A 17,585-nucleotide genomic window follows, 5' to 3' on the forward strand; every position below is an offset into this window, starting at 1 on the left:
ATATGACCATCTTGAAAAAGATTGTTGAAATAAAAATCAAACAAATTATTATGAGGAAAATAATAATGAAGAAAATGATGAAAAAAGTATACTCTTTATAGCATATGATTTAGAATATTTTATATATGTTTAATTTTTAGATAGTGGATATAGTAATCATATGACTTAATGATAATTTTATGATTTATTTCAATAACTTAATGATTCAGTCAGATCTACAATACAAATGGAAAATGATAATAAGATTCAAGTGGACGGAAAAAGAACAGTTGTTGTAAATACCAAATCTTATAAAAAATTTATTATGATGTGATGTTTATTTCTGGTTTAAAATAAAATCTCATTAGTATAGGACAACCGATGAGAAAAGGATATTATGTTATTTTTTATGATTAAAAATATTTGATTTATGATTAAAAAATTTATAGTAACTATGAGGATGATTAAAAAACTACTGATGAATCGACATTATGACATAAAAACTTTGATCATCTGAATTATTTTTTTTGGTAAGTTGATCATCTGAATTATTGTGAATCTATGTAAACTATCTCAAATGATGATCATGAGATGAAATTTCATGAAGCAGGTTATTATAATTGGTAAACTATAGCTAATGAGACCTATGCACAAGAAGAAAATGAGGCAGATAACGTTCTTAATAAGAAAGAAAGAAATGTTGCCAGTGCTCAAATTGATGCTACCATTAGACATCTTCATATCTCTGATGAGTCCCTGTCAAAGGTTACCAATATCCAAAACAAACATGCTTGGCAAATGTTGCGATATGTAATTATCCTAAAATAACACATTAATTATTTCAGATAGGAGACTTTGGTCTCGATAGAAGAGGCTAAGAAAGGAGATAAAAGATTATGTAATTATTCTAAAATTATTCTCATTCAATCTAAAATTACAATAAACTTCCCATTGTTTTCTTCCACAATCTCACTACTTTCAAACCCTAATCAATACTTAGCTTATTTTTTAAACTGCTCTTAATAATTTTTAAAATACCAACACATTAATATCAGCGGATTATAGCGTGTCACCGGATGAGTTGAAAACTAACTTCTCATGTAAGTAATATTAATCATTAAACAATAGGCTAATAATCAATCACCGGAAAGCAGCTTTTATTTCCTCAAACAAGAAGAGTTCCTACAGGAACATGGCTGATAAGGATTCTATCAACTACAGGTCCTGATGGATTGTTATTACAAAACAAAAAGGAAAATGCTTCATACTATGGATGACACGATCATATAGGAACAGGTTGAACAAGCAACAAGGAGATGCACTCTCTCATTGTAGTGTTAGATTCGGTGTATGCATCGATGTACTTGTACACGTTCTCTAAGATTCGTGTAAAATAGAGTGACGTTTGGAGTAGCGGGGCGAGGAATGTGGTCGGATTGAGGCACTCTTGGTTTATATCCTTCCATGCGTCTTCCACCATTTCTTGGAGCTTCTTGCATGCATCGTCTATGGATGTTCCATACTCTTTCATGCAGCAGTGTACTGTGGAGACAACATGTTCCCTCTTCCCTTCTCTCTGCGTGCAAGTCGATAAAGAAGAAATGTTTCTTTACTTTTGGCATTCGATACAGATGGATCGATGTTGATTACTTTTGAAAGCTTAGCTTTCAGACGCTCACCACATCACAAGTCCATAAACAACTGGAGAATGGGGGAAATCGTGTGGGTTAATTACCTCATACGAAGTGATGTCATTCATGATTCGACCGATTGCAGCTAAAGCTTCGACGATCTTGGGAAAACTAGCAACCCATTCAAATGCTTCCTTGGTTGCGACTTCCCCCATGCCAACCAAACTGGCAGAAGCTAACAAGGGACACGCGGAGCTCATCTTGGAAACACCCAGGTGTTCTTCTAATGTGGGCACATATTTCTCATCCCTCCATCTGGATTCCACAAAATAAGCTCTAGCTTGAGACTTCAACTGTGATCACGAGGAAACCAAACCAAATATGACAGCAGAAACGCGTCAGGAGAGAGAGAGGTGCAAGTCTAAGAAATTTTCTATGTGAACTTTCATCATCTTTCATGATTTAGGTTTGATTGTATACACACTGAGGCTTGCCATCCATAAATATATAGTCTATTTAATGAGTTTCCTTATAAAAGAAGGATATAAGTACATACTGCTTCCTTGAGGTAAAATATCCTAAACTTCTCCTCCGCTGCAAGCTCAGTTTCGAATTCTTGAACAATGATTAGAAGCTTGAGAAAGAAGTCCTTTAAGTACTCCGGGAGCTGATCAACAGCCTCAAAGTCCCACCTGCACGCAGCATTTCTTCTCAGCAAAGGATCATCTCGAATTGCTAAAGGCACCCAGAAATCACATTTTCATGGTTTCTATATATGTGTGATGCATAACTTAATTGCTACTGCATTTTCTTCTTAGCTTAACAGTATCAGCAAAAATGCAACGAGGTCTCCAAACCTTTGGATCGCATCAGTTAGTAGTTGGCTCTCCTCTAATGTGCTATAGTCATCATAGATATCGTCCAAGATGGAAGTAATGAGCACTATCTTGGTAGTCATTACCCGCGCACGTGAAAACTGGGGTTCATAGTATACACCCAGTATCCAGTAGTATGCTTCTACCGCTCGATCTCGAGCAAAACTTAGGGTTTTGGTTAGGGCTAAATCCTTCCACCACCTGTCAATAATTATCATCAATTTGGAACCTAAACGTAAGCAAATATAAATGCCGTATAAAGAAGACTTGCATGCAGACGTCCTTGAGCTCTCGACGATGAAGAGATTGCAGTATATGGAAGTCCAGCTTTGCGAGCTCTAGGATCTTATCGTTTCGTGTTGGCTCCTCCTGGTAGATGGAGATGTAATGCCTTGCGAAAAGCCTTTTTATGCTTCTGCGAAGAGGGGTCTCGAGGGCAAGAGACACTAGCGTTGCCATAGGTGGGTTGAGATCATGAACCATGGACGTAAGATGGCTCCGTGTGAAAGAAATAGCTTCATCAAGTATGGTCTCTCCGTGAGTTCCAAGGTAAGCCGCGTTGTATAAGCTTAGCAGCCCTTTTACATCGTCAGTCGAGGCTCTTGAGAAGCTCCCTCCCTCATCCTTGAACTTGTCGAAGACATCTGAATAAATAGAGTGATGACATGTTTTGTGTTAGTAAAAACTAAAGACCTCTGTTATGATCCATAGAGCAACAAATGAACTAAATAAAATGACTACTATCACATGTACTGGCTTAAGTGTTTTTCCTTATTTCTTTTTATCTTAGTTTTATTAAAGAAAAAGAGACCTATCAACCAAATGCAATAATAGCACTATGATGATGTCTCGACAGAGACAGCTAAAGTATTTAAATAAATAACATTAATTAAAAAATTTTAAATGATATCAAAAGTGGTCCTATGTATACATATACTTATTAATTCAAATTCTAAATATCAGATTGATTGAGCCGGTCTACCAACCATATTTACATAACAGAAACATCCGAATATAAGTCAATAGATCATATCTTATCTACTAATTCAGATTTTTAGATAATATGATATTACTAAAAGAAAAAGAAGAGAATTATGCAATAGGAAAGTTTGGATTTTGTTTTCTTTTATTTAGAAGAAAAAAAAGATCTTGCAGGAAGAACAAGACAATTGCTCTTAACCTACCATGGAGGAGGTTGGCATCCATATCTCCCTAGAGTCTTTACTTTCTTATTATGATCGAAATGAATGAGGGTATCAACAGGCACTTTCCGCTCGTCTGACAAATTCAACAAAACTACGTATAGAATACTACTACCCTATACATACATTAAAGAAGATGAGGAGATTACCGGAGGTCACGCTGTATCCTTTCTCTCTAAGCAGTCGGAATCTGAGTGAAACCTCGTACAGTCCATCGTTGGCGCTATCAGCATCGTAGACTCGTTTCAAAGCTTCGGTTAGTTCCTCCTCGAAGTGGTAATCGAGTCCAAGAAGCTGAATCGTATCGATCAAATGCATGGTTTGTTTTACATCGTTGTTGTCCTGGAACAGTCTCCTTACTTCTTCCCTGAGTTCTTCATCTCGGTCTCTCATCCATGCTTCGGACTGTATCATGCTTAGATGTTAGTTTATATCACGGATCCACCTCTAGTGATCTGTATTCGTTCTGGCTTATATGATAAGACAGGACTGCAGTCTTCAAGTTGAAACAGTTGTTTTCGAAGATGTGGTGGACTATGGGAGTATAGAAGCACTAGCAACTCTCTCAACATTTTGGGATGGGACTTGAGTTACTAAAGCTTAAGAAAACATAGGAAATACTAGAAAACGAAGATGTTCAAAGAGCTGCATGCCAATTCATTAAAGTGAAGCTAAACAACAGTTGAGCTGAAGCTGATTGTGCTCCAAAATTATACCTTTGTACTGTTAAGTTGATCGCTCACTCATGCGTGTATAACAAACAGTTCAGAGACTATATCACAGCGTCAAGATTAAAATAAACTCTTCGATGAGACACGTGCCTCTGTTTCATCGGAGCAAGGATGGTGTGTGATGAAGTAGTCACCCCAGAGGTCGGGATGATAGACTGCACACTGCCGCACGACCTGATGGCCTGGGGCATCAGGTGACTGAGGACTCACGGCCTCCATTCCTGGAAGGCTTGACGAGGTGGACAAGAACGGCGTGGTTGATGTAGAGGACCATCACGGTTCGGTGTCTGTCTTATAGGCTCCATGGAGAACTTAGTGGTTTGAGCAGCTGAATGATTGAGGCCGTGATGCTGAATAAGTGGCGTTGAATAATTGATGAAGAACGATTCAATTGGAGCCAATAAAAGAATTAAAACATGTGTTACCTACGTATGCTTTTTTTAACGGCTACACTAACTCTATTTTCTGTATGAGACAAAAGGTTTTAGACTTTGTGATTCTATAATTAAGAAATTAATTATATATTTTGTATATTATTTTTAATAAAAAATTTAAAACTCTAAAGCTATTAAAATTTCAGTAGTCGTCGTCGGATAAGAAGTTGATAAGACATATGATACATTGCCTATTATTAATATCTCATCCGAATCTTTAGTGATACTGAAACATATTTAAGAAAGTTTTATAATCTTTTATAAATATATCAATCTGGTGATTATACATGTTTGTTTTAGAATCTAATTGTTTTGCTGTTATAGATAAAAAAAAAAAAAAAAGTTGTAAGCAATTAAAAAAGAATTATAAACCATCGAAAAAAAAATAAGACTTAAAAGTTCATAGACTTTGCACTAGGAAAAGAAGTAATTTGACTAGTATGGGTATAAGTCTCTCTCTCTCACACACACATTAAAACTATTACTTGATTCTGGAAGCTGATACCAAGTGTGTTAATATCGAATACAGCCGTCTGGTATTTCGGATGAAGATCCAACGGGATTTGAATCTACACCTCATTTTGCTCAAAAATGATTATTGATATAATCGCACCAAGTTGATGTGTGAGAAAGATTGCGATGCTGATGCCCAACCTACCAAAACATGCAATGACGTCCCTCTGAACTCAAGTCAGCGGTTCAACGGAGATGAGTCGATATTGTTCACATATAACGCTCACCATATCGATATATATATATAATTTATCTCGTCTCAATCTTCATCATAAATTAATGAAAAACAAAATTGTCATATTGCCATACTTGCTTACCAGAAGGTGGTGCAGTAACTGGTTGTCAGGTGTGATGGGAAGGTGGAAGGTGAGAATGACCAGTAGACCAAGCTCGATCGGATGCCCGACGACCAGTGTTGTTCCTTCAAGTTGAGAAGCAAAAGGCGTGTTAGTTCATCGACGGATGATTTGAACTTGTTACTGCTAAATTGATGGGCTAATATACAATAAACATATCATATATTTCCTTTCCTTTTTTTTTAATCAGAATAAAAATTGACTTTTCATTGGCCCCTTGCTAATTAAAAGGGGCCAAACCAGGATATCATATCATATATTTCCGGGATTTAAGGTGAGTAAATCTGTCCCCACGGCAAACCAGGATAAAAGGGAGAAGCAACAAGATCTCGTGCCATGTTTTCTCGAAGCCAGCAGATAAATACACAACTAGTGGCACCAACAACAGGACATAACCACAGTATTCAATCTACGTCAAACACAATATATATATATATATATATATATTGCAGCACAATATAACAAATCAAGGTAGAGTGCTGTAAAGAGTTATATGGTCGGACCCCACGACTGACGTCGACTTGGCTTTTGGGCAACTTACTACTGCCTGTAGCTGGTGTCACCGGGGGCTTTGACTTCAATTATTGAATGTCATAGTTATCAAGTTTGGCACTATATTACATCGGATGGTCATCAGGCTTAACATAAAATATGGACAATGCATCATAAACGCATGGAATCCTCAAGGAAGTTGGGGATGTGTGAAACAACTCATCCCCTAAATGAAGGCCAGCACCTCCAGCTTTCTTTACTTCCTCTTCTCAGCACCAAGAGAGAGGAGATCTAAGCTACGAAGTAGAGATTCATTACGGGTTCCTCTGACAACCGCAGCTCGGGACATGGATGAGGACCTAGAATCTACCACAGGCTGCTGAATCCTTTGACCACTCAATGGCCGGCTGCTGCTTGAAAATATTCTACTTGTTCTGCTATTTTGTGGCTCACTAGGTTCGGTGGAACCCGGTCTGAAGCTCGACAAGACAGCCATCTTTGATGTACTCCCATGGCGATACATTGGGCGGGTTTTTTCTGAGTCAACCTAAGATTACAAACAAACACACTTTGTTATAGCACCAATGCAACATCTGATGATACAACTACCAAGGACTTACAGCATCTTTGGATGACATAAGGGCACCGTCTAAAGTTTTGTGCTTGGAATGATCACAATGATGAGCAGAACCTGAAGCATTCCTTCTAGCAAATGCCTCAACTGCACCTGAGAATCTTTCGCGAAGCTCTAGCACCACCGATAAAGGTCACAACCAAATCAGCAGGACAAACTTTATTTTATGTTTACATCTACTCTTCAGAAAAGAAGCAAACCTGAAGTTCTTTCTCCCCGATCAAACGATGGACCAATAGCTCCATTCGTCCTATCGCTTGATTGCTGCGAGAAAATACAATATTTCAAAACAAACAAACAAGAAATAAAGGTGACAAAAAAATCCATAGCAACACAATAACTTCAAAATGCATACCCGTATTCGAGGACTGGCACCAATTTGAGGATGCTTCACAATGGTCCAGTCAAAAAAATAATCAAATTGATACCCTATGACAACACAACATAAAGAGAAGATTTAGTGCGCAAAACCTCAAGTGGCTGAAAGCTTTAGTAAAGATTAACTGCAAACATACAAGTAAAAAAGGATCAGAGAATATAATACTTGGAATCTACCTTCTCGAATAAATAGGTCACGGAAAAGTCGCTTCATGTATGAATAATCTGGCTTGTCCTCGAATCGCAATGATCGGCAGTAGTGGAAATAGGATATAAATTCTGATGGATATGACTTGCAAAGTGCCTGATTCACAGCATAGATGGTGCAAAAATGTCCGCATTTACTTGTTGTCATTAAGCTAATAAGTTGAATGAAGAAAATAGCTGGTTAAGCAAGTTCTTCAGCAAACAGACAGAAAGAAGATCCTGAGTTACCTCTACAGGAGTAAGCATTTTCTTTTCACTAATTTTATCATACTTCTGCTTTTTAGTGCCAGCTTTAAGCCCTTGCCAAGGAAGGCTGAAGCGAAGGAAAACAACCAGATGTAACAAGTTATGCATACATCAAAAAACAAAGATGAAAACGAATAAACCACACAGATCGATCTTCACCTTCCTCTTAAGAAATACATTAGCACATAACCAAGAGATTCTAAATCATCTCTTCGGCTTTGTTCTGCATGTAGACGTGGAAATGTCAAGACAAGTATGCACAAGATGTATAAATATAAGGAAAATAACCTGTATCAATTTCTAAGGTGAGAGAAACTCACCAACCCCAAGATGTGTATTAACACTTGCATACCGTGCAGTCCCGGTCAGGTTCTTATTCTCCCTGTAAAATTATCTTAATGCATCTTACATAACCAAGAAGTACTAACACAAGGACTAAAGAAGATTTGATTTACACATGAAGACATGGAACACAGAGACTCGAGACACTCAATAATTGAACATGCATAGGGACCCATGTTAGAAACTTGTGAAGGATGACAAACACATTCGGCTGCAAAATAGGAAAGTAGCCAAGGCTAAGACTCAAGAAAACTAGTTCAGCCACCTTACTAAGCTCCTTGCAGAAAGACAGAAACTTTAAAGATGTGAACTTCCAAGGTCTACTCTGGCTTTGAAGTTTGAACACCTTGTACTATCTTGAAAATCTTGTTTATTTACAAAACAAAGTTCCATACCAAGTGCTAATTTTAATTAATCACTTGCTCTTGATTCAAATAATTTAGTAATGCCATGTTTGTGAGCTTGTCGGCAATTCGTTTTGCCTATGAAATTATTAGCTTTTCAAAAGTCAGACCGAAACAAACTCATTAAAAGTCAAAGACAATAGTTATCAAGTTTGTCTTGTCAGAGATGCTATCTTGTAACTACCAATAATTCCTATTTTCTCTTAAACAACAGGTGCAATAATAATGTCAGGAAAATATCTACAGTGAGTAAGCAGGTCGATACAAGATTTTGAATTAGCCCATTTGGTCCAAGTCATTATTACCTGTATGGTATGTGCTTATGAGTTTGAAGATCCCTATATTTCTTCGCAAGGCCATAGTCAATGATATAAACCTGAGATTAAACAACAAATGTCAAACAGATCACAAAGAGAAAGACAACACAACATTAAAACTCTGGGAATACATGGCTAAACTCACAAATCAATCAATATAATCCAATCACACTAAAACATAGCTCCTCATGCAACCTATTTATCAAAGATGTGGAAAAATATTCAACCATATAAAATTATGAACAAAAGGCAAATTTTAATCCTGTTGACAGAGTTTCTAAGAATGACAAACTAAGCTCAGGACAGATCCAAGAAGCTCTAAGCACCGGTTGGTTCTTGTAATTTACAAAGTCCTTAGAACTCATAAATTATATTGAGGGTTGAGTTCACGATGAAGACATCCATTACATCAGAATACAATACCATCTAGCTGGCTGTTGCAAGCCTAAGGGATCTCTATGGCAGATACTGAATAGATATTGAATTCTCTTCCCAGTTAACTAACACAAAGCTCAGAATCTGACAGTGAACAAAATGACAAAGAGAAAGCACTGGCCCTGATCCACATAAACAGCTGGGGACATGCTTAGCAAGAAAAGAATACTTATGACTTAAGAGAGAGATTAAATTGCCATATATTACAGAAATGATAGGTCAAGGATTGTAAGAAGGGTTGATAACAGGAAAATGTCAGCCTTGGCACATTGGCACAGGTCACTTGAACATCAAGACACGAACCTAAAGAAACAGCCTCCGTACCTAGATGGTCCTAATGCATGAGACTCGTATCTAAAGGCCGGTTTTCAAATCATACAAAGCCCATATTTCATAATTTGGTTTCTCAGTCTGTATATAAATGATTACTAAGGTCACAATAATTTCGACGACAGACATGATGGAACATATCCCTCCACCTCCCACACTACTGCCACGTTATGCAATCAAAAGATCCCCGCCAATGCCCCATGATACAGTCCAAATATCCACTGCTCAGCCTCTTTTTGTTCTTCACCTTAGTTACATCGGACTGTAATAAGTTTCAGAAACATCGGATGTAGAACGGTGAGAAAATCAAATTGGCTATATCAGTTTGTCAGATGCTTTCAGAACTGAGTGGCAACCCACTAGAACTTGGAATGAGAATGACTAGATGGAATGTCTGGAACCAATAAAATAGTGGTAACATTGATCAGATGGACCCAGCAGTCAGCAAAGTCTGATTGGTTCCAGGTAGTCATTGTCGTATGGTGCCACGATCTCCACCAATGTCAAAAGTAGGGCCTAGCAAGCATTGGGGCAGAGGGTTTTCATGGCAAATGTATAGCGGAAATTATACACCCACTGAGAACTAATATAACCACATAATATAAAAGGATGTACCCAGTGCGCAAGGCTCGTGCCAATGAGAGCTTTAGGGAGGGTCAATGTACCCAGTGTTACCTTTAAATATTTAAAGATGTTGTTTCCGTGACCCGAACCCTGATCTTCCAAGTCGTAGAGGAACAATCTTACTATAGTACCAAGGCCCACCCTCATCCTTAATATAACCACATAATATACACTATCAAACATATAGTAACTAAGTGATAGTACTAAACCTTTATTATTTGATTGTTAAATAATATTTGACTTCCTCAATTTTATTTTGGCTACCTATATTTAGATTATTGTAATTATTTCAACCTATATGATGATATTTATTTGTTCACATTGTTGAGTTTATAGGATTTAAATATAAATACTATAAAATTCATGTTAATAAAATATTATATATATATATATTAAAAAATACATTTGTCCTCGCCGTGTTCGTACTCCAATTTTTTTGAAAATGATGTCGCCGTGTCCATGTCCAATGTCTGTATTTGTGCTTCTTATTAATTGTATAAAAGATCCAAACACCAATTTACAAAAAAAAAATTATAAGTTTCACATGATATGAATATTTTATATAAATGAGCCAAAAATATAAAACTAAAGTTCATTCATTCTATAAAAAAAAGCCAAAATATGGTTAATGAATGAAATAATGCCAACGTAATTCATTAATGATATATAACAATGAGAAATTGAAAGAGAGAGAAAGAACACAAGGGAGAAAGAAGAGAGAGATCAAATAGAGAGAATGCTAGCGAGAGAGCACGAGAGTGAAAAAGAGAGAGGGGGAGAGAGATAATAGGAAGCAGTGCAGGTTGTCAGAAATACTTCGAGCAGTGGGTATGTGAACATTGGTCATTGATTCAAATATTAAGCAGAAATAGTTTAAAGTTCTTTTTATTTAGACATTGGTCATTGATTGAATGTCTAATGATGTTTTTTTAACTTGATTTAAGTTTTTCTAGTCCTATTTATATGGGTTAAGAATCAAAACTAGCTTTCTCTTGAGCTGAATTGAGTTTTTCCTTAACCACTTTATAAGAAAATTGACTCAAGGGTCATTGGGCTTGAAACAACTACTAGGGCCCATAGCAAAGCAGCAAATAGCCTAAGATAAAGCCACTGTAGACCTAAAGTGCTTTATGGAGACGCTGCATATAAAGCATCGCACCAAACATTTATAAACCACCACAGCATCAGATAAGACTGCCAGTTAGACTAAATATCTCCAGTATATAAAACTAATTTCTATCCACTGATAGATGCAATAAAATAAAAATCTGCCATCCAACCTGTTGGTGGATGCTCTTTCTTAGTGGATACAAGGTCCCTGATGTTCTTAGTGGATCACTAGAACAAAGTGAGAACAAAGGGATCGAGGTGTGACCATGAAATTCCATGGAGGTGCAATGAAACAACCTGAGGAAAGAATGATAGCTGAGATGGTTAAAAGGTACCATCCTCTATGTGATTTTACAAATGAGCAGCTATGTTCACCAACAGATCCATCATGTGTTTGTGTCTTCAGCCATACTAGTTCTCACTTCCTTACTAAAAGGCGTACGATGTATCAATGCGGTGCAAGCCTCCCCATTCTTCCAAAACAGCCAACCAAAGACAAGGAAGAAGTCTCAATTGAAACAGTCGGTTTGCAGGTACTTATGACACAAATTAATGGAATCAACACTTATACAACAACAACAACAACAAAACTATAAGTCCCAACTATTTGAGGTTGACTACATGAATCTTTTATCGCCATTGAGATATGCAAAAAGTAATATGCTTAGTTAAGTTTAGAGTATTTAATGGAATCAACACTTAAAATAAAGATAATTTAAATAGGATCAATTATATATCATTTAAATAGGATCAATTGTATATCCTACACAAGTATTTGTAAGACGGATATCTAAAACTAAACATGCACCCAACATGAGATTGTGTGGACTACAGAATCGAGGATATTAATAAAATAAGTGGGATCTAGAGTAAATTATTCCAAATTAGTTTAGATTTAAAGTCCATGGCATCAGGAATTTAAACAAGGAGATGGAAGGGCATTGTTTAGGTCAGAAGGTTATGTTGAATGCTCACAATCACTCAGAAGAAAACAAATTCAACACTTTGTTTTATGTTAGCACTCCTATTTTCTAGACAACTTGCAATAGCTCTTGGATGTGCAAAGTAAAATTCCCACCCATCACGCAAATAATATTTGGTTGCATACATTTAAATCTAGATTATGTCTATGATGGAAACCATAAGCTCCATGAAGCTACTTAAGACCATAGAAAGAAAAAAAAACACTAATTCTTTGTGTGTACTTCCATAGGAAGTCCAAAATTTAGAACCAAAATTTACCTTTGTGACAAAATTCAGATAAAACAATATAGAAACACACACGAAAGACACGTTTGAAGACCTTATTTATGTCTATGATGGAAACCATAGGCTTCACAAAGCAACCTAAGACCATCAAAGGAAAAAAGTACTAATTCCAATGTGTATAACTACACAGGAAGTCCAAAAATTAAAATCAGAAATTGGTTAAAAAAATTCAGATAAAACTCAACAAAAACACCACACGAACACACATACAACAAAAAAGAAAAATATTAGAAAATCTGGTTTAGACAAACCATAGGTTCCACAAAGCAACCTACGACCATGAAAGAAAAGAAACTACTAATTCCTCTGTGTATAACTACCATAGGAAGTCCAAAACTTAAGATCAAAACTTACCTTGCGACAAAATTCAGATGAAACTTTCATAGAAACCAGTTTCACACACACACATTAGAAGATCTATGATTCTGGTAAAAAGCAGAAATTATTACCTTACACTAGTATTATCAAAATCAATTTATTTCGAGCGAGTTGATAAGAAATACTTACATTGTATTCTTGGTTGGAAGAATCATAGATATGAAAAATTAAGTGAACAATTACATGCTCTTTAAGATGATAGTGAAAAGTGCAATTCTGGGAAGTAATTTGAGGTCATTTTTCCTAGTACTCATAACATAGGTAATATGAAGATGGATTGCCAAGTAATTTTGATGTTCCAAATATTTGTATGCACTAGTTTGAGCACAGTGAATAACCGCTAGAATGTATCCTCAGATACATCTGAAGGGCTTTTGGGAAATGAAATTTCCGATAATATGATAACACACCTGATTTGCTTTACGACCAAGGCCCATAAGAAAGTTATCTGGCTTTATATCACGGTGAAGAAACCCCTTTGAGTGCATATACTCAACTCGGTTAATCTTCAAAGAAAGAAACACAAATATTATGGTGATGTTTAAAGAGAGTTTCATTTCTAAACTCTGAAAAACAAAAAGACAACTAAATTAAAAGCTAGAGTCGAAGGGGAGAAAACGGTTCTCATACTAATTGATCAGCAAGCATTAGGACTGTTTTCAGTGAAAACCTCCGGTTACAGTAGTTGAACAAGTCTTCTAGGCTAGGTCCGAGAAGATCAATGACCATGACATTGTATTCTCCTTCCACACCAAACCACTTAAGATGGGGGATTCCAGCTTCATTAAAACAACAAACAAAAATCATCATTAGCATTGACTGAGCAAATAAAATGAATCATACTAATCGATTGACAACTTACTTCCTCCTTGGAGATGCATATACAACTTCGACTCATAATGAAGTTGAGGATGCTTCGCCTTCACTGATTCCTGCCAGCATTAAAGCATAGGTAGTAAATACCAAGATCCCATGGGTTATCCAATAGAATAACAGAAGTAGATTGCTCCATGATGAAAACATCAGACTTAATTAGTAAAATGAGTTGAAGTAAACTAGAAATCTTGCAATATATCTCCAAAGAGAAGCCTAGATTGGAGCTTTCAAGTAGAGAACTTACTAAAAGATAGACCTAACATCACATTATACACACCTAGGAACAATTTTCTTTAATGGGTGAATGAGCAATTGGATTTTCAGCATTAGGACCACTTGTGTAAAAGGCAAAATCAATGTAAAAAAGATCAGAGTTTATATTAATAATTCAAATATGAATACCATGAATAGAGTTTTTTGACTGATCATGTATACATTGTTGCAAGGTGTTGTACCGTACTCCTGGTACAATAGAACATGCACTATGTTTGTGCTACATGTTTTTTCTTTTTTCAGCCATTAAACATGCACTGTAATCTTAGGGCAACATTAATAACTAAAAACAATTGTAACATCTCACATAATCAACTAGTGGTTTTATTGTTTCAAATTCAAGTTAGAAAATACTTCATTTACATTTTAAAACAAGTTATATATATGAACATAGTAACAGTGCATACGAGCTTTACTGCTACTTCCTCTCCGCTTTGTACGTTAATACCTGAATCAAATCAACAACAAAGACAAAGTAAGACAAAAAAAGAATAATAACTGGAGCATGAGCCAAGACATAACATAAACTAAAAAAATGATGCACAAATATCCGAGAATATAACACACCCAAATAGAGCTCGCCAAAAGAACCACTTCCAATCTTTTTGCCAAGCTTAAATTTTCCACCTATCACACGCTCCATTATTCAAGATCCAATACAAATACCCCACACTAATCAACTCAACGCAAAATCCTCAGATCTCCAAGGTTGTACCAAAGAATACTCCTTTAAATCACCAGCAATCCACCCTACGACTCTCCGCCACCGACCAAACACGATCAGAACAATCGAAGTCACCAATTCGTACAGAAAAAAACCCTAAAAATCGTTATTCTTGGACATCAAGACCTACATTACAAGGAAACCGACTCCTAGACCTCCAACCAGCACGCACACGCATCATCGGGACTCCGAATCCTCCTCTGATAAGAGGATCCAACAAAAGGAGCACCACTCACTACCGAATACCGAATCAATAAACTTTCATCCGCCCACAACTCTGATCGCGAAGAAACCCAAGCACCAGCCTTCGACCGCCGAATAGAAACCCTAGAAGATCTCCACCGACACGAGAGATCCAAGCGCCGCTTTTCGAAACAACCCGTCGTGTGGATCGAACAGAGAAATCGGATCAAAGATATGGAGACCAAAAAACATCTCCCCCGGATGCTCACAACATCTGTCGCGACGAAGGAAGAGAGGAGAGACGGTGCCGACGATAATGTGATCTCGACAAAGCTGGCGACAGATTAGTTTTCCCTTGTTATTTCTCTGTTATCAAACCTTTTCTTGTTGTTACTTGGGGAATTAAGTACATACGAATTGGGTGACTTCCAAGTATGGGTTCCAAAGAGAGCTGCTTCTCGCTAATTCTTCGTTTTATGCGACAAGTTTGGTAGAAAATTATATGCGGTAGCTTTAGTTCTCTGCAATCGATAATATCTTAGTTTGATCGAGCGGCCAATATTACTTCGCATATGTGTTTTATGAGGACCTTTGTTTTGTACTTTGATCCGACTTGCCATCAGTCGATGTAATGGACTGCTTTAGTGTGATGACCACCTGTTGACGGGGATCGTAGGGCAGCAGTTATCCCGTGCGTTAGCACAGATACCCGGGATGCTACCTGCCCTGTGGTTGGACACTCTATTGGGGGCTCCATGTAACATTGCTATCTCCAATATGGGGGCTATGCGGGTAGAAAAGACTCGTGGGAGATTCGGTCAACGACGATGACACATCAGAGACTAATAACTTATTTTATCTAAAAACAAAGAAAAGGGATATCAGTAACTTATTATGGCTCCTAAAATACTATACAAAAAAATATATAACATGCATATTGCTTTTCCATATATGATGATTTTATTAAAATCTACAAGAAGATTGATAATCAAAATTGATGGAGATTTAAATTTACAAAATATTAAAATCTCAAAAACTTGTGATAATATTAATAATTAAGTGTTGATGGAGATTTAAAGTAATTGAACACCATTGTAGACCCAGTGAAATATAACACTATAACTTTATTCAAAAATATTATAAGGATATTTTGAATTTAAAATATTATATATTATCTAGGGTATTTTTTTTAAAAAAAATCTTATTTTAGGTATTTCTCAAAAAGTTATCGCATTTTAATTTTTTTTTAAACCATATCCATCAATCTAAAAAAATATCAAAATTATCTTTTTCCATCGCTACCCACCTTCGTTACCACCCACTTGCTATCGTCGCCCATTGTCCACCGATCACTCGCTATCCATGAGGAGAGGGGGCACAAGAGCTCCTATTGATTCTTAACTTCGTCATCGCCCTCTACTCTATTGGACCCGTTGCTCGCAACCATTACATAGGAAAGGAGGGGCCTCGCATGAGGATTATCATCAGCCTCACCTTCCAGGAGGCAGTGTCGTCTACCGAACAAAGGGGCAGAGCCAATGATAACCCTCACACCCTCTCCTTTTCTCGTGCAATGGTTGGGGGCAACAAATCTAATAGGACAGAGAGTGACAACAAAGTAGAGGACAAGCGACGACCCTCACACTCCCTCCCCTTATGGACCTCGAATAACAAGTGGATAATAGGCGACAATGAGTGAACAACGAGCGACGAGAGGCAACGACGGAGGTGGGCAACAGTGGAGAAGGGTAGTTTTAGAATTTTCTAGATTATAAGGATGATTTGGAAAAAACTAAATTGGGATAACTGTTTAAAAAATATTCAAAATAAAAATATTTTCTAGAAAAATCGCCCTATTATCTATGGAAAATTTTGAAACACATGAGATGAGAGAAAAACCCAAAACGTAACATGTTTTTCGTCCTTACCATTTGAATGTTAAATATCAAATTGATATGGTTTTATATATATATATATATATATATATATATATATATATATATATATATATATATATATATATATATATATATATATATATATATATATATATATATATATATATATATATATATATATATATATATAATATTCTTGTGCACAGACAAAGTGTGCCGGCAATTTCCTGCACCCCAGCAGCTTCCCCCCCTCCTTTAAACCGCGGGGCATAATATATCGGGTAAGGATGACTCGGAACTTGAATCCGAAAAGAGGGATCCAATGTCAGTTCAATTCGGATAATTTTAGAGAATCCAAATACAAAATAGGATTGCTGTCGATTTTTATGCATGTACAAGTAACTATCATGTAGATTCGGATACTCTCGAGGCCTGTTAACATCCAATTACATGGCTATTCCCTACTTCATTACGTGTTACTCTAACAATCTAACCTTTTTTTGTGGCTTGCCTTGGCCATTCTTCTTCTTCTTCTTCTTCTTCTTCTTCTTAAAGATATAACAACAAGTGTATGCGATGCTTACTCCATGGAGCACATTCCTTCTCCATTGCGGTCAACAGATAAATTTGCTGAGACGATATAGCATTGACCACATAGAAGAACTTGTACGACTCCTCAACTTGCAGAACTAACTCTACAAGTAGTTCCATGGGTTTTTATTCCTAGGACATCACCATACACAA

At 36.6% G+C, this 17,585-nt stretch overlaps 2 protein-coding genes across 4 annotated transcripts; both read right to left on the reverse strand.

The window, feature by feature from the left end:
* Window positions 1-1,128: 1,128 nt before the first annotated feature.
* Window positions 1,129-4,691, reverse strand: LOC103975205 ((S)-beta-bisabolene synthase-like). Of its 2 annotated transcripts, none has more exons than XM_065130534.1 (7): window positions 4,509-4,691; window positions 3,837-4,092; window positions 2,757-3,129; window positions 2,468-2,686; window positions 2,167-2,302; window positions 1,715-1,963; window positions 1,129-1,555 (listed from the first exon to the last, which is right to left on the reverse strand). In XM_065130534.1, exons 1-7 carry the CDS (start codon window positions 4,635-4,637, stop codon window positions 1,262-1,264), a joined length of 1,656 nt encoding a protein of 551 aa, XP_064986606.1. In that variant the 5' UTR covers window positions 4,638-4,691; the 3' UTR covers window positions 1,129-1,261. The 2 variants fall into 2 exon arrangements, with proteins under 2 accessions (XP_064986606.1, XP_064986607.1); XM_065130535.1 differs by having other exon boundaries at window positions 4,404-4,556.
* Window positions 4,692-6,131: 1,440 nt separating this feature from the next.
* On the reverse strand, window positions 6,132-15,330 carry LOC135625566 (casein kinase 1-like). Of its 2 annotated transcripts, XM_065130536.1 has the most exons (14): window positions 14,604-15,330; window positions 14,444-14,484; window positions 13,750-13,819; window positions 13,518-13,666; window positions 13,298-13,393; window positions 8,730-8,800; window positions 7,999-8,060; window positions 7,838-7,901; window positions 7,661-7,745; window positions 7,403-7,529; window positions 7,203-7,276; window positions 7,048-7,111; window positions 6,834-6,961; window positions 6,132-6,760 (listed from the first exon to the last, which is right to left on the reverse strand). In XM_065130536.1, exons 1-14 carry the CDS (start codon window positions 14,677-14,679, stop codon window positions 6,470-6,472), a joined length of 1,398 nt encoding a protein of 465 aa, XP_064986608.1. In that variant the 5' UTR covers window positions 14,680-15,330; the 3' UTR covers window positions 6,132-6,469. The 2 variants fall into 2 exon arrangements, with proteins under 2 accessions (XP_064986608.1, XP_064986609.1); XM_065130537.1 differs by lacking the exons at window positions 14,444-14,484; window positions 14,604-15,330 and adding an exon at window positions 14,400-14,418.
* Window positions 15,331-17,585: the final 2,255 nt, after the last annotated feature.

The sequence above is a fragment of the Musa acuminata genome, chromosome BXJ2-10, assembly GCF_036884655.1.
Source record: "Musa acuminata AAA Group cultivar baxijiao chromosome BXJ2-10, Cavendish_Baxijiao_AAA, whole genome shotgun sequence".
NCBI classification, from domain to species: Eukaryota; Viridiplantae; Streptophyta; class Magnoliopsida; order Zingiberales; family Musaceae; genus Musa; species Musa acuminata.

Bases quoted from the DNA above. Each gene is read 5' to 3' on its own strand.
- LOC135625566 (XM_065130536.1), bottom strand. From the start codon at position 14,679: ATGGAGCGTGTGATAGGTGGAAAATTTAAGCTTGGCAAAAAGATTGGA. The intron at 7,112-7,202 runs GTATGCATTTTG...ATTTTCTCGCAG, and splicing joins GTGCCAGTCCTCGAATACGG to CAATCAAGCGATAGGACGAA. The intron at 6,761-6,833 runs GTAAGTCCTTGG...TTGTAATCTTAG, and splicing joins TTATGTCATCCAAAGATGCT to GTTGACTCAGAAAAAACCCG.
- LOC103975205 (XM_065130534.1), bottom strand. From the start codon at position 4,637: ATGGAGGCCGTGAGTCCTCAGTCACCTGATGCCCCAGGCCATCAGGTC. The intron at 3,130-3,836 runs GTAATCTCCTCA...CTATTTATTCAG, and splicing joins AGGATACAGCGTGACCTCCG to ATGTCTTCGACAAGTTCAAG. The intron at 2,687-2,756 runs GCAAGTCTTCTT...AATTATTGACAG, and splicing joins GAGCTCAAGGACGTCTGCAT to GTGGTGGAAGGATTTAGCCC.